The 16234-nt window shown below is 56.8% G+C and overlaps 1 protein-coding gene across 3 annotated transcripts in view; it reads left to right on the top strand.

The window, feature by feature from the left end:
- Positions 1-15907, top strand: part of HDLBP (high density lipoprotein binding protein) — a 70101-nt gene extending 54194 nt beyond the window's left edge. For all 3 annotated transcript variants that reach the window (XM_082841677.1, XM_082841676.1, XM_082841678.1), the window contains 12 exons: positions 2809-3027; positions 5161-5382; positions 5480-5698; positions 6215-6353; positions 8051-8205; positions 8975-9079; positions 9327-9461; positions 10573-10716; positions 12308-12493; positions 12965-13081; positions 13178-13306; positions 13424-15907. In XM_082841677.1, the coding sequence (XP_082697803.1) occupies positions 2809-3027; positions 5161-5382; positions 5480-5698; positions 6215-6353; positions 8051-8205; positions 8975-9079; positions 9327-9461; positions 10573-10716; positions 12308-12493; positions 12965-13081; positions 13178-13306; positions 13424-13510 (1857 nt within the window). In that variant the 3' untranslated portion in view covers positions 13511-15907. The remainder of the gene's footprint in view (positions 1-2808; positions 3028-5160; positions 5383-5479; positions 5699-6214; positions 6354-8050; positions 8206-8974; positions 9080-9326; positions 9462-10572; positions 10717-12307; positions 12494-12964; positions 13082-13177; positions 13307-13423) is intronic.
- Positions 15908-16234: the final 327 nt, after the last annotated feature.

Here is a 16234-nt window from a genome sequence, read left to right as displayed (position 1 = left end):
TCACCTCCACGATCCAGATAGCGCACACCGTCACCCCGAAATACCCTCATCCCCCTTCACTCCCGCCTCTGCCCCACTGGGCTCCTGGCGCCCCCCCCATCCACCCTGGTCTCTGCGCCGCCGTGGGTTGGGGTGAGTTTCCTGCTTCACTGTGTGAGGGGAACCGTGGCACCTCCTCCCGCACGCAGGCCTCGCTGTTCTCAGACCACAGGTCCTTCCAGATTCACCACGTTGTCACATGTGTCAGTGCTGCTTTTCACTGCCGGGTGACGCTTCATCACAGGAGATCATGTTCCTTCTTGTGTGAGCTTTGTAGTTTGTGTCTTTCAAGGGGTTTCCTCTTTTATCTAAGTTGTCAAGTTAACTAGTGTAAAAATTTTCTTAATGTTCACGTATTATCTCTTTCCTGTCTCTGGTAATGTCATCTTTCTCATTCCTAGTATACGTAATTTGCAGCATTGTAGAATGATCTCCTTTTAACCCTCGTAATATTCTTTTCTCTGAAATCTACTTTTTCTCTTATCAAAGTGAGATTCTTTTAGGCAGCTTGCTTTTTTATTCAGTCTGACAATCTCTGCCTTTTAAATAAAAGTGTTTACGTTTTAATCACATTAGTAATTATATATGTTTCTGTGGTATGTATGGCAAGTTTTATTACATACACTTAGTAAGTTAATTAAATTACATTTAATGTGACTATAATTTTTCCATTTTTAAAATTGTGAAGTTTGAAAAACAAAATTCAGCATCCTAACCACTTTTAAATGTCCAGTCCAGTTCAGTGGCACTAAGGCCATTCATACTGTTGTGCAGCCGTCACCACCGCCACCTCCAGAACGGTTTCATCTTCCCAAACGGAGACTCTGTCCCCACCAAATAACACCTCTTCCTTCCCTCTCCCCAGCCCCTGGCCCCCTCAGTGTGATTATTTTACGTAGAGCACTTGGATTTAAACCTACTGTCTTGCTGTTTGTTTCGCTTTGTCCCATCTACTTTGTTCTCTTTTCTGCCTTCTTTTGGGTTAGACGTTTTTATGATTCCTTTTAACCTCCTTTTTTGGTCTATTGGGTGTACCTCTGTTTTATTTTAGTGGTTGCTTTAGGGTGTTTGGTATATACATCTTCAACTTCCCACAGCCTGTCTTCAGGTGACTTGATGTTGCTTGAAACGCAGTGTAAGGAACTGAGAACAGTGGGCCTCCAGCCCTGCGCCCGCCACTGTGTTTTGTCGACATACTGTAAACCCTACATGCATCTTAATAAGAAAATATACCCACGTCAACATATCCTCTGCGCTCTAGCTGTTCATCCCTCCCTCCCTCCAAACCGCGACAACTACCAGTCTTTTCACTGGCCCCATAGTTTGCCTTTTCCAGAATGTCAAATAGTTGGAATAGCATGTAGCCTTTTCATACTGGCTTCTTTTACTTAGTAGTAAGTAGTAAGATGGATCGTGTCATAAGAGTAACATTTGGTTTTGTAAGAAACACCAGACTGTCTTCCACAGTGGCTGCACCATCTCGCATCCCCACCAGCCCCACATCCTCAGGTTGGTGGCTTTCGTTCAGCACTCGAGGCTTTGCCTCAGTGTCTCTCACTTAACGTGGTTTCTGACGAGACACCTGATGTCATCCTTGCTCCTCTGGCCTGTTTAATGATCATATCACCAGCTTTTAGCAACTTACAGTGTGTCCTGGTGTAATTTCATTCGTGTTTCTTTGGAGTTTGAAGCTCTCATCGAGCTTCTTGGATATGTGAGGTTAGAGTTGTCTTCAGATTTGGAAATATTTGGGTCGTTATTTCTCACTGTTTTTTTCTGTCGTCCGGAAACTCAGATTACCTGGTGCTAGGCAGCTTGACCTTGCCCTGCTGTCCACCAGTGCCTTTTTATTTGCTTGGGGAGGAGGAGTGCTTTTTTTCCTCCTTTCAACAGTCTCTTCAAGGTCATTAGTTTTTTGCAATGTCTGATCTGTGATGATACCAAGTATATTTTCCTCTTTTCATATATTGTCTTCACCTCTACAAGTTCAGTTTCAGCCATTTGTTTTTATGCTTGACACATTCAGCTTGCCTTTGGCTTTTTGACCTGTGTAGTCTAGTGATGAAAATACCTGTTTTAGTGTCCTTGGCCCACTGGCTCTAACCTCTGTGTCATTTCTGGGTTGTTTTCCGTTGTTCATTCCTCGTGATGGGTTGTTTTTTCCTACTTCTTTGCATGTCCGGTTTTTTTGTTTGTTTTTTTTAATTGGATGCTAGATGTTACGAAGTTTACTTTGGTGGGTGCTGGATATTTTTGCATTTCTATAAATATCTTTGAGCTTCGATAAGTTACTTTAAAACAGTTTGCTCCTTTTCAGACTTGCTCTTTAGATTTGTTGGGTGGGATCACAGCGGTGCTTGGTCCCGGGTCTGCGGCGGTCCTTTCCCTGGCCCGGCTGGTCTCCCTGCACGTTCAGCCCATGAGCTTGCAGTGCTGGGGGCTGCTCTCTCCCTGGGCTGTCAGGGCTGCATGCTTGATGCAGGGGCTTGGCCGGGGGCAGGGACCAGGCTTGGCCTGTTTCCTGTCTCCGGCGTCTTGTCGCTGTGTCACGTGGGAGGTGATCCAGTCCCTGTGCTCCGCCTTGAGTAGAGGCAGGGTCCTTGCTTACGGGGCTCTTGGGAGGGTTGGTCCTCGGGCATCTCGGCCCTGCCTCTGCTGCAGGCGCCTGAGGGAGACATCTTGTGTGACGTCACGGCTTTCCCTCCGCGGCATGTCTGCCCTTTCCCGCCACACAAAAACCTGGCTCGCTCGTGCTGTGTGTCATTTCAGGCCAACATAGCCGAGGTGGAGGTCTCCATCCCTGCCAAGCTGCACAACTCGCTCATCGGCACCAAGGGCCGCCTCATCCGCTCCATCATGGAGGAGTGCGGTGGGGTCCACATCCACTTCCCCGTGGAGGGTTCGGGAAGTGACACCGTGATCATCAGGGGCCCTTCCTCGGACGTGGAGAAGGCCCGGAAACAGCTCCTGCACCTGGCGGAGGAGAAGGTGAGCACCGCCCAGGAGGGTCACTGTGTCTGTCCTCTTGTCACGCTGGGCGCCTCCACACACCCTCTCTGTGTGGCAGGTTAGCAAACACCTATATATACCTGTATGTCTCTGATTCTTGCCCCCACTGAAGGGCCTTTCCAACTCGGATGCCTACATATTCAGTGTAGAAAATGTGCTGCTAGGCTTGTTATTTGGGGCTTTTTCCCTCAAGTATGATTTACATACAGTAAAGTTTAGTGTATAGCTCTGAGTTTCGACAAGCATACGTTCATGTGACCGCCACTCAAATACCTTTTGACTGTCACCTCCCAAGGTTCTCTGTTGACTCAGTCGCCTTTGCCCTTTTGTTAAAATCCCAGGTGCCGCTCTGTTTGTGGACTTGGCTCCGTTTCAGCAGCGCCGCAGTGGACGGCCCGCTTTGTGGGACGTCTCGGGAGGCCTTCAGCTTCGTGCTTTTTAAACTGCTCTGTCTCTTCTAGACCCTTCGCCTTTCCATATGCATTTTGGAGCCAGCTTGTCAATTTCTAGAGCGAAATCCTGCTTGGATTTTGATTAGGGTCATGTTGGATCTGAAGATGAAAGCAGGGAGAATTGTTGTCTCGGCAGTTTTGAATCTTCCAGTCCACATCGATTCAATTTTTAAACTCTGATTTTTCATTGGTGTTCTGTAGTTTTTAGCGTGAAGATCTTGTTCACGTTTTGTTAGGTTTATGTCTGTTTTGATTTTAGTTTGTTTTTATTATAAATGGTACTTTTTATACGATTGGCACTTCAATCTCCAGTTACTGTTGCATGTAGAAGCATATTTGATTTTTGCATATTGGCCTTATTTTATGCATCTGGTCTACAGCTCACTTATCAGTGACAGTACCTTTTTTTGTGGATTCTTGTGAGCTTTACAGGTGAAACACACCATCTGTGAACATGCAGTTCTTTTTCTTTCTGCCCTGTACCGCCTGTGTGTCTTGTTTATTTACTACGTTGCTTGGACCTCCCGTGCGCCGTTCAGTAGCTGTGGTGAGCGGACAGCCTCGCCTGGCGTGGGCTCGGGGCAGCCCTCGGCCTTTCGCCGTGCAGGACGTGAGCTGTGCTCTGGGTCTTTGGCAGTCGCTCTTTATGCAGCTGAGGAAGTTCCCTTCTGTTCCGAGTGTGCTGAGCGTTTTTTTCAGGAATGGGTGTATTGTAGGATCTGTTGACATGATCACCTGGTTTTTTTTTTTTTTAGTGCAGATATTAGATTGATTTGGTGTTTAACCAACTTTGGCGTTTCCGGGGCGAACCCCACCTGTTTTTGATGTCTCATCCTGTATCATGTTGCTGGGCTGGGCTCAGCTAACTTGTTAGCTTTTAGAATGCTGCTATTTGCGAGTGTCTGTCTGAAAAATTGAGGATTCTTAGTGGTGTTTTGCGAAACCGGCACTTAAAGATAACAGACTTAGGCTGTTCACCGTTTAGCTTGGGGGCCGGGTTTCATGACAAGAGAAAGGAGAGTGGTTGCCCGGCATGGGCTTGTCCGCCTGGGGGTGTGTCCCCCTCACATTCTCCTGGCGCTTCTGCCAGAGGAACCGGCATCTCAGCGAGGTCGCCAGGCCAGGGCCTTTCGTGGTGTCAGATGTGGGCCTTGGTTGGCTTGGCCGTCTCCGAGTTGGAGGTTGCAGCTGGTGGTGCGTAGGTCACCTGGAGCCCTAGGGAGTGAGGACTGGACAGGGCGCCGTCCACTGGCGTCGGGAGCAGCGTGGGTGCCCGGGCTGGGAGAGGCTCCCAGCGTGCCATGGGCTTCCTGTTGTGCGGGTGCAGTCCCCCCAGCCCACGTCCCCTTTGCAGATGGAGATAGAGAGCAGCTCGCAGAAGCTTGGTCATTGCTGGTCAGTGGCAGGCCTGGGGCTCTAGGCTGAGTGCTGTCCCCACCTTGGTGTCTCTGATCGTGGAGGGGAGGAAATGCGAGTACCATGTTGTCCGGGTGTCTGTCCACGTGCTTGCTGAGGTTTGAGTAGCCCCCTTTGGAGGGACGTTGGTGACACTGTGAGGAGAACTCCCCCTCACAGCGCCAACCCCTAGGCCCTCTTCGTCACCTGCTCCAGGGCCCAGGCAGGTGGCTCAGGCCAACAAACATGGGGTTGGTTTCTGCAGCAAACCAAGAGTTTCACTGTCGACATCCGCGCCAAGCCGGAGTACCACAAGTTCCTCATCGGCAAAGGGGGCGGCAACATCCGCAAGGTGCGTGACAGCACCGGGGCCCGCGTCATCTTCCCGGCGGCTGAGGACAGGGACCAGGACCTGATCACCATCATAGGGAAGGAGGGCGCCGTCAGGGAGGCCCAGAAGGAGCTGGAGGCCCTGATCCGGAGCCTGGTGAGGCCTGGTGGGGGCCGGGCCCTGGCTGGGGGCCCTGGGGTCCCGGCGCGCTCAGCAGGGCGGGTCACACTGCGCCCTTCTCGCAACGCCGCAGGACAACGTGGTTGAAGACTACATGCTGGTGGACCCCAAGCACCACCGTCACTTTGTCATCCGGAGAGGCCAGGTTCTGCGCGAGATCGCTGAGGAGTACGGCGGCGTGATGGTTAGCTTCCCACGCTCCGGCACGCAGAGCGACAAGGTCACCCTCAAGGGGGCCAAGGACTGCGTGGAGGCAGCCAAGAAGCGCATCCAGGAGATCATCGAGGACCTGGTGGGCGCCCGGGAGGCTCGGCAGGGTTCCAGGCCCCAAGGCGGGTGGACGCTCCCTCGGCAGCGCCAGGGGTCTGGTGTTCAGCCTCCTTCCTGATGGTGGGTGGGCATCCCGCAAGGACCGGCCTCCCCCTGCTCCTCCCAAGGGGAGAGGTCCCCTGAAAACGTGTGGGGTTTCTGAACCAGCCTTTAGAACCTCACCCTCCTTGTGGACCAGCCCAGCCTCCAAACGTCATCCCTTGAGGGATGGCTCCTAACAGCACCTCCTGCAGTGCGGTGGGGGAGGGGCCCTCCTTTGTCTGCAGAGCAGTGAGATGTTACATTCTAGTTCTGGGCGGTACGCTTTTTGGGAAGCGCTTCAGAAAGAGGCCTCCCCTTTGGCCCTGCCCTGCACCGCAGGCTGTCCATATGCTGGGAAGCGGCTATAGGGGGACGGAAACGAAAGCGATGGATGTGAATTTGACCCTAAGCAACTAACCTTTGCCGGTTATTTTCTTTTTGCTCTGTCTCCCCACAGGAAGCCCAGGTGACCATAGAATGCGCCATACCCCAGAAATTCCATCGATCGGTCATGGGCCCCAAAGGTTCCAAAATCCAACAGATTACTCGGGACTATAACGTTCAGATTAAATTCCCAGACAGAGAAGAGAACCCAGGTGAGTCCTTGCGGTGAGCCCTGTGCTTGCGAAGTGGAGGGTGTGGGTGTGTGTGTGGGTGTGGGTGTGTGTGTGTGTGTGGTCCCAGCCTAGGGTAGGTGGTGGCGGCTGTTGGCTGTCCTGGTGAAGCTCCTCCCTTCCTGGGGCTCCTGCGCGGGTGCACTGCCAGTACGGTCGGCTGTCCTGGGGGCTTCCAGAGGTTCAGGGTCACTCCCTGGTTTCTCAGAGGTGGGCTGTGTTAGTTGCTCCAGGGTGGTGAGGTGCCCTTCAGATCTCCTAGAGGTTCACAGCTGCTGGTGACCAAGCCAGGGGAGAGCAGAGCACCTGCAGCCTCCTGTGCAGTGGGGAGCCCTGAGTGCAGGCCTGCCGCTTTTTCCGGGCCCTCTGGGTGCCACGTGTGCTGGGCTCCGTCCCGGCAGCACCTCCTCCCCGTTGCCAGCACCCCTCTCATGAGGCAGCCACTGACCGGCCGGAGGGCACCGTCTGAATGGCTGGCTGCCCTTATGGGACGGCTCTTCAGCTCCAGGTGTCCTGCCTGTCACCTGGTTGTGCTTGTGCCCCCGGGGACGGGACAGGGCAGGGCAGGGCGATCGGTGGTCAGGGAGGTGACCTGCGGGATACAGATCTAGCTGGTGTCTCAGACCCAACTTTGTAAATCCCGTGTCCTCCTTGCTTGCCCATCTCCTTCCTGTTGACCCATTGGGTCTGGTGGCAACCCTGTGGCCTGCACTGCCAGGGTGGCCTGGCAACCCTCTGTCCTCTACGGAGCTTGTCATGGCTGTTGAAGCTCCTGGTTTCCTGAGAAGATGGGCTGTTTTGAGTAGAAACGAGTTAAGTCGTATTTGTCACATTTATGTTTCACACTTGAATGTTTACTTCCTCATTTTGAAACTTCACATTAAAGAAAGATTACACAGGATGGTGTAAAGATACATCCAGATTCACCCCCCTCCCTTACACACAGGCACGCTTGTTTTTTCTGAGTTATTTAAATGTAATCTTGAGACGCACCCTTTACCTGTAGTGGCTTCTTCGTAAGGATGAGAGCATTCTCTTCTATCACTCACCAGACTCAGAAGATCCAGTGTTACGTGATACTGCGGCCTAGTTCGTCGTCCACATGCAGGTTCTGCTGATCTTAAAAGTGTCCTGCCGAGCCCACACCTCTCCCCAGCTCAGTCCAGGGTCGTGATTGCTTTAGGCCGTTGTGTCTGTGTGCTCATTCGCTCCTGGGTTCTGTCTCGCTCCACGAATGTCGTGTTGTTTATTTCGGCCACGCCCAGATCCTAGAGGGGCCAAGGGAGCCACGCCGCCGGCTCCCGTGCCCCCCAGTGCTCTTGGATTTGCTGGCTTCCTGGCACAAGAAGCTGGCCCCTCCCCAGCCATCTTCTCCAGCCCCTCCTGGCTGCCTCCGCCCAGCACGGGTCACTTGGGTTGTCATGACCATCCGGGCACTGGTCTCCTTCCCTCTCAGGCGCAGTGGGCCCTGCTCCGCGCCCCTCCCGCAGGTCTGTCTCCTCCCCCAGCCAGCCAGCGTCCTCCCGGAGTCAGGCAGGACTCTTCCCTCCCCACCAGCACCCCCCGTAGGCGCTGGACCAGTGTATGGGTCTGGACAGGGACGAGCGTCGTGCGGTGGCCCGTAGGATGGCCTGGGCCTGGGCGCTCAGCAGCTTGAGCTGCCCCTTCCCTGTCCCTAGTGCACAGTGTGGAGCCTGCTGTCCAGGAGAATGGTGACGACGCGGGGGAGGGGAGGGATGGCAAGGAGGCCGAGCCCAGCTCCCCCAGGAGGTGCGACATCATCGTCATCTCCGGCCGGAAGGAGAAGTGTGAGGCCGCCAAGGAAGCCCTCGAGGTGCGTTCAGAACCCCACCACCACTCCCACGTCCCTGGGGGCCCATCAGCAGGCACCGGGGTGGGGGCGGGGAGGGAGAGCGGCTCTAGTCACTTGAGCCCAAGCACCTCGGCTCGCACTGCGGAAGGTGCTGGACTGGGTCACAGCCCAGGAGCAGGGCTGCAGGCCCGGGGCCAAGGACGGGCACGGAGCTGGCGGGGCTCGGACTCACCCTCCGTGGTGTGCAGCTGCTGGGGCTCACGAGGATGAGTAATTGCTGAGCGCCACCTCAGTGGACAGAACGGGTTCTGTCGTATCACGGGTCAAGTGGGGCAAGCAGCTTGCCGAGGTGAAGGGCGCGGTCGGGGCTGCAGTCGGGATGGTGGAGTCTGTGGTCCCGGGTGGTGTCCCATTGCTCTGACCCACTCCAGGGTCTCAGCGAGGCTGGGATCAGGGCGAGCCTCTGTGTGAGCCCCACTCCCTCCTCTGGGGGCCCCTGATGCCTCTCCCTGGAGTTGTGCTGCTTTGCTTCTGCAAGGGGCTGCCGCGTTGAGCACAGGCCCGGGTCTGTTTGCTCTGCCAGCATTGACCTGAAGACTGCATTCCACATCCTTTTTCCGTGTCCTCTGTTGAGTCAAAGGTCTAGGCAGCATTCTCAGTCCGAGTGGAATGGCACAGAAGGTTCGATTGTCACAGGCTCGTCCCCTGTGCTCCATGAAGACCTGTTGCTGAGCCCACAGGGTCCCTCTGCTCTTCGCTCTCAGGCCTAACCTCACCCCCTGCCCTGCAGGCGCTGGTTCCCGTCACCATTGAAGTGGAGGTGCCTTTTGACCTTCACCGGTACATCATCGGGCAGAAGGGAAGCGGGATCCGCAAGATGATGGACGAGTTTGAGGTACAGCTGTTGGCAGGTCCTTTCCCTGGAGACCAGGTGTCGGGGCGGGGTGCCCCCCAGGTCAGGAGGTCAGCCCTCGGAGTGGGGCTTCACGTCCCACCCGCCTTGTCCTGAGCCTGCAGTTGTGTCCCTGGCCAAAGGGACAGGTGGACAGCTGATCACGGCTCTCAAGCTCCCCGCTGGTGGGGACCAGATAGACATGTGTCTGTCCTGCACGTGCATCAGGCCTGTCCCCGTCTCCGCACAGGTGAATATTCACGTCCCGGCACCTGAACTGCAGTCTGACATCATCGCCATCACAGGCCTGGCTGCGAATTTGGACCGGGCCAAGGCTGGGCTGCTGGAGCGGGTGAAGGAGCTGCAGGCAGAGCAAGAAGACCGGGTGAGGGCCGGGCGGGGCTGCGTGGGCCAGGGAGGATCACCCGGGGGGCCCCGACCTCCAGCTCCCGGGCTGCCCCTCAGCCAATGAAGTCAGGTGGCAGCGGGAGAGCCAGTTGACCCACCGTGCAGCGAGCTTTCATCAGAGGCAATGTTGGGGCCGTGGCCCTTTCTTCTTGACGTAACGGTGGCAAAGGTGGGCTTCCACGTTAATTAGCTGTTTCTTAAGTAAATCCGAAGACATTTGCCAACCTTACAGGGAAGGTTCAGCTGGGGAGGCCTGGGAGCCATTGCTAGGAAAGACCCCCTAGCCCCCCAACATGTGACTGTGGTCCCACACGGCTCCCACTGACGCCCTTGGTGCTGTTTCCCTGCCGTTGGGTGGACATGAGAAGCCGCTTTGCCTCTCTGTGGGGCTGGCGTTTGGAGGATTCCACGAGTGATGCACGCAGGGGTGGGTGTTTGGGAAACTTGAAGCACCGTTATATTTTATGTGGGGGTAACGGACTCCTTGCTGAGGGGAACCTTCCTGGTGTCTGGTGATGGGGCAGGGCCCGTGAACCTCACGAGTCTGTGGTCCCCGCTGTCTCAGCCTCGGCACAGGCCATGGGGGCCCTTCTCTGCCCAGGGCTTTGCCTGAGCCTCTGCCTGTGGACATCCCTTAGCGCTTTTGTTCCCTTTTGTGGGTTTTTTGTTGGTTTGGTTTGGTTTGGTTTTGGGGTGGTTTTTTTTGCCTGCTTTCGTACCCCTACCCCAAAAGACCCAGAACTTTTTTATACTTACTCATCAGGTGTCTGTTTCACAAGTTAGGGTAGTAGAGCCCAGGGCTTGCTGTGTGCTGTGCCAGGCCTGTCGGTTACCAGCACGCAGCTTTCCCTCTTTTCTGAAGGATCTGTGCTCGTGGTTGTGGAATGGTCAGGTCCTCGGGTTCTCATTGCTAGCTGATGGCGGAAGGGGCGCAGCGGCTAGCGGGAAGGCCGTGTCTCGTTCTTGTTGCAGAGGTGATGACGGATCCCTTCCAGGTTGAGGATGGAAGGGGCGCGTGGGCGCGCGATGCTGAGGGCCGAGGCGGATGTGCCCCCCCTCCCCCTCACTCTCTCTTGTCTCATCTGCAGGCTTTAAGGAGTTTTAAGCTGAGTGTCACTGTAGACCCCAAATATCACCCCAAAATCATTGGGAGGAAGGGGGCAGTGATCACCCAAATCCGCTTGGAGCATGACGTGAACATCCAGTTTCCTGATAAGGATGATGGGAACCAGGTAAGGAGGACCCCACTTGAGTCAGACGCCACGGTGGAGCGCTTCAGGGGCAGAGGGGCTCTCGGTGGTCTTCGTCCTGACCTGGGGACAGTGACCACGCAAACTTAGGGCGTATCCAGAGGGGTGATGAGAGTAGCAGGTCTCTGGGGAGCTGATTGTGGCTTGGGGTCTGGGCCCATGTTGGCCCAGGCCAGCGCACGAGGCTTCTCTGTCATGGGCTTGGAGCACTTTTCCCATGCCCACCTGGCCCTCCACCTGCTGCACTCAGAGGGCGGTGGAAGGCAGCCCCTCCCCCCAGACATGGCCCCCAGGCCGTCGCACACCCCTGCCTGCCCCCTCCCTCACACTTTCTGCCCCTCGGGCTCAACCTCTGGGAGGTGACCTGGGCCCTCCTGTCCCCCGCCCTGCCTCCTCTCCTCCCAGCCTCTTACTGCTCTGGACTCAGCCCCTGGCATCCTCACTGACCCTGCTGACCCTCCCCGGTGCATCTTGGGCAGTGCCGTTTCTTCACCTCTGTATTTCTAAGCAGTGTTCATAAAACTACTGCTCTTCTTCATTCGAGACTTTTTAAAATTATCTTGATCTTGAGAATTTAGCTCAAACTCTTCGCCTTCACTACCTTTTATTTCCCCCAACTTTTCCACGTAATCATCAGTTTTTTAGTCACTGTTTATAGTGTTGAGATTACTTTGGTTAGCATTCCATGAGCCAGGTGGGGCTGAGTGGTCCTGGGTCGCATTCGTGGCTTTTTCCTGTGAGGCTTATGCTGCGTTTGCAGTCTGTTCTGTGCTGTTGTGTACTTGGCGGATGATGGGCCCGCCGGCTGGCGGGAGTCTGGGCTCTGCTGGGCTGGGTTCTGGGTGGAGCCCGCCGCCCACCGTCTGCATTTGCTTCTTCGGGACCGGAGGCACCTGGCCACAGCCCTGGTGTGTCCTGGCGTTTCTCTTGTCTCTCTCCTGGCGTGGGTCACCGAGTTCCTGCTCTTCTGTTTTGTGTCCAGGTGTTCGTTTGTGTCCTGTGGTCCTTCTGCGTCGTGTTGTGTTCTTCGGTGTGGGCGTAGTGCTCTTCCCTGTCCTGAGGAGCATGGCTTTAGGTTGTCGCTTCTAGTTTCCTTCTCTCTGCCTTGAGTTACCCATTTGCTCTGCTCATCTTTACGGCCCTGGCGTCTCACCTGCTGGTTTGAGGGGCAGGGGTGCCGGCCACGGTTGTCTGCACCTTGTCTCCAGGTCGGTGTGTCTTTCCAGCGGAGACGCCTCCAATGGAGGCCACCCACCCCCGTGCCCTCAGCTGCCAGCGTCCCCTCGGCTTTGGGGCCCGGTGCCCTTCCTCCTGCTCATCCGCGACTGTCTTTCTGGTGGAGTGTGTGCGGGGGGCGGGAGAACACAGGTACTGGTAACCTGCTGTTTTAGGCGCTCTCCCTTCTGAGCTGGTTGGGTTTCCCCTCACCCTTAAGGTGAGGCCTTCCTCACCCAGGCCCGCTGAGCGCCTACCCCTCTTCTCACCTCCCCACAGAGCTGCGCCCCGCTGGGTCGGTGCTCGCAGTCAGGCATCCCTGGGTGCCCCCTCTTCTGACCGGATTCTCCTTTCTCAGCCCCAGGACCAAATTACCATCACAGGGTACGAGAAGAATACAGAAGCTGCCCGGGATGCCATATTGAAAATTGTGGGTGAACTTGAACAGATGGTTTCTGAGGACGTCCCACTAGACCACCGTGTTCACGCCCGCATCATCGGTGCCCGTGGCAAAGCCATCCGCAAAATCATGGATGAATTCAAGGTGAGTCCCCGACCTGATCGTGAAGGGTGTTGAGCCCTAAAAGCACAGCAGGGGGGAGCGGCTGGGTGCTCCGTGCACCATCGAGCCACTTATTTCCCCACGAGCCAGTTGAGGGGGCAGCGGGGACCACCTGGGGCTTCACCTCTTCCTGCCTGGGTCGCTGACCACACTCGGGAACTGGATCGGGAGACTTCCGAGGCTCAGGTCCCTGTCCCTCAGGTAGAGGTCGTGTGGGGTCACAGCTGTGTGTAGTTGACCCTGTCGGCGGCGCCCTGCATGGCCTGCGGAAGGTGGCAGCCCTGTGGTGGCCGATGGCTCTGCATCTGTGAGGGCACATGCGGCTCTGAACACCAGGTGCCCCGCAGGGCCCCGGTCCTCCCGAGGGGGGATCTTCACTAGAAACAGACCGTTCCCAGCCGCACACGACGGGGCCCTCAGAGCCGTCTTAGCTGCTGTGTGTGCTCCTTCCAGGTGGACATTCGCTTCCCACAGAGTGGGGCCCCAGACCCCAACTGCGTGACCGTGACAGGGCTCCCGGAGAACGTGGAGGAGGCCATCGACCACATCCTCAACCTGGAGGAGGAATACGTGAGTCCGGGCTGGGCAGCAGGCACCTGGGGCCGGGTGCAGGGGCGCCCGTCGGGCATCGCTGCTGCAAACTGACACCCCCCCCTGCACCCACAGCTGGCCGACGTGGTGGACAGCGAGGCGCTGCAGCTGTACGTGAAGCCCGCCCCCCACGAGGAGTCTAAGGCGCCGTCCAGGGGCTTCGTGGTGCGTGACGCGCCCTGGACCGCCAGCAGCAGCGAGAAGGTGAGGCTCAGCCGTCCAGCCCCTGCGCGTGCGCCTCGGCGGCCGTTCCAGAAGCTGCTAGGGGGCGGGGGCGGGGGCGGCCTCATCACTGAAGCCCAGCCCTCTCTCCCCCCACAGGCTCCCGATATGAGCAGCTCTGAGGAGTTTCCCAGCTTTGGGGCTCAGGTGGCCCCCAAGACCCTCCCATGGGGCCCCAAACGATAATGATCAAAGAGCAGAACCCTCTCCAGCCTGCTGACCTGAACCCGCCACATGATGGTTTGTCTCAATCTGACCCAGCGGCTGGACCCTCCGTAAATTGTCGATGCTCCCCTTCCCCGAGGTCTCACAGCGAAGCCGGCACCCCGCGCTGTGTGTGGCCCGGTCCCGGGCCTGGTGGCACCCAGCGTAGCGCGGGGCCTGCTCCCAGCCTTCGCTCCGGGCGGCTCTCCACTCTTGTGAACACTAAGGAGGTCACAGGACGGTGTCACCCAGCACGTCAGCGAGGCTCTGGCCTCCGCCAGGAGAGCACCGCAGGTGCAGCCGAGTCTACTTCCTGTGTCATGACCTCAGGAAATAAATTTCCTTGACTTTATAAAAGCCAAAACGTTTGCCCTCTTCCTTTCCCACCCCCCTCTCTCTCTCATGCCTGCCTGCCATCCAGATGCTCCTCCCTGTAGAATGTGCTCCGCCTTCTTCCAGCTGCCAAAAAGCCCACTTACCCAGACCAGGGCAGGGCAGGTCGGGAGGCCCGGTGTGCACACTGGGCGCCCGCAGACCCAAAGGAGAGCCATGGTGGAGCCAGAGGGATCAGGAAGGCAGGAGGGAAATGCGGTTCTTGGGGGGCCCTGGCTTGCCCTGTGTCCCGTCGGGGTCTCTGCCCCGGACCGCACAGGCGCAGGCCCCACGTCTGGTGAGCCTGGTGAGTGCGGGGCCTGAGGAACGCCAGGTGGAGAGGAGGGGGCTGGCCGGGGAGGTGGAGACCACCCACTCCTGCTGGGCGGAGGCCCCACCCTTTGCACGCTGGCTGACTTGGTTTTACACCACCTTCCGCTCTCTCGCACCCACCCCTTCCCAGATGCCCCCTGTTGAGTTAGTTGCCTCTTTCTACCTCAGAGCTGGTATGGGGTGTCCCGAGCTTCAGGGTGTGTTTGCTGCGGCCTTGGGGGCTGGAAGCCGAGTGCCCGGCTCAAGACTGTGCTGTCCCTCACCCACTGGGTCGGTGGCCAGTGGGCCCGTCCAACGGGGAGCACACAGGCCACCCCCCCAGGTGGCCGCTGATGCATGCTCGAAGGGCAGGCCTCTTGGCCCTGGGGTAGAGAGAGGCTGCCGCTCGGCCGGGACCAGAGGCCCCGGTGCTGCTGGCGGCCTCTTTGTCAGGTGTGTGGTAGGTCAGTCCCGCGGTTGGACCCCAGGCCTTGGTGGGTCAGGGTGCCCCAGCCCCAGCCGGCTTGGTCAAGGTCCACCCTGAAGAGGGAAAGGTGGGGCCCCATGTCCACGGAGGCGACGGGCCACTCTGAGTTGTCTTGCCAGATGCTGGGCCTCGTAGAGAAGCTGCCCTGTGCCCTGGGGACAGTCGTCTCTGCTCTGACCACCTTCTCCCCACCCCCAGAGTTTTTCTCTCAATTTATTAACTGGAGCTCGGACCCCTTCTGACTCTTCAGTTCCTGAGTAGACCCCGAGTCTAACTGCGGTCGCCTTTGCAAGTCCCCACTAGCTCCGGCGGCCTTAAGTGTGCCCATTCAGAGGCGTGGCCACCTGGGAGAGGAAAGGAGGGGCGTTTGCTCCTGCTGGGTGGGCTGCGTGACCCCGAAGGAGGTGGGGTTGATTGCAACAGGGAGACAGGAGGAAAGGCCCCCCCGCCTCTGGGAGCCTCGCAGGGGAAGGGCCATCCCCTCTTCTCCTTCGGCGTGAGTTTCGGAGCCTTTCCCACTGGCCCCCCAGGAGTCTGCCCACACCTCCCCCCCCCCGTCTTTCCTACAGCGTCCAGCCCTGTCCTCCCCAGAGTGAAATTTTTAATTCTCACAGCAGATTCTTGCACACGTGCATTTACTGCTAAACGTCATAGATGCAAACTCCCCTTTCCTAAACTGTGTTTGGGGTCTCGCTCGCTCTGTTTTTGGTTGTTGTTAAAGGGGATGAGATGACTGTGCCCAGGCCTGTCCCCTGCGGCCTCCGATGCTGCGGGGAGAGCCTGGCGGGAATGGGCGCGTGTGTCCGTCTCCTCCTTGTTGAACGTCTTCCATATCATATGTGTCCATGGCTACCATCCATCCCTTGGCCTTAACTTTAAAATTTGGAGATTATATGCAAACATGTGTAAAGGCTCATGAATATGGATGACACTGGAATTTTATAAATTCTAAAATAAAACCCGAAACCAGATACAGTGTGCTGGGACTCATTTTATCACGTCCCGCGTGTGCTCATTCTTTTTTTTTTAAATAGTGGATTTTTTTAAAAATTTATTTTATTTTTGGCTGCGTTGGGTCTTCGTTGCTGCACGCAGGCTTTCTCTAGTTGCGACGAGCGGGGGCTGCTCTTTGTTGTGGTGCGTGGGCTTCTCATTGCGGTGGCTTCTCTTGTAGCGGAGCACGGGCTCTAGGCACATGGACTTCAGTGGTTGTGGCTCGAGGGCTCTAGGTGCGTGGGCTTCAGTAGTTGTGGCGCACGGGCTCAGTAAGTGTGGCGCCCGGGCTTAGTTGCGCCGCGGCATGTGGGATCTTCCCAGACCAGGGCTCGAACCTGTGTCCCCTGCATTGGCAGGTGGATTCTTAACCACCATGCCACCAGGGAAGCCCTTGTGCTCAGTCTTGTGAAACCAGGGGTGTCTTCAGCATGCTCTTGAGTGGTAACTGGACACCCACAGGTATTTGGTGTAGTTCTCTCAGCTGGCATAGGGTTCTCAGCCCTGTGTTAACTGTTCCCGCAGGAGCCACAGTGCTGGGA

The sequence above is a fragment of the Leucopleurus acutus genome, assembly GCF_964270905.1.
Source record: "Leucopleurus acutus genome assembly, chromosome: 6".
NCBI lineage: Eukaryota > Metazoa > Chordata > Mammalia > Artiodactyla > Delphinidae > Leucopleurus > Leucopleurus acutus.
This window is presented reverse-complemented; position numbering and strand designations above follow the sequence as displayed.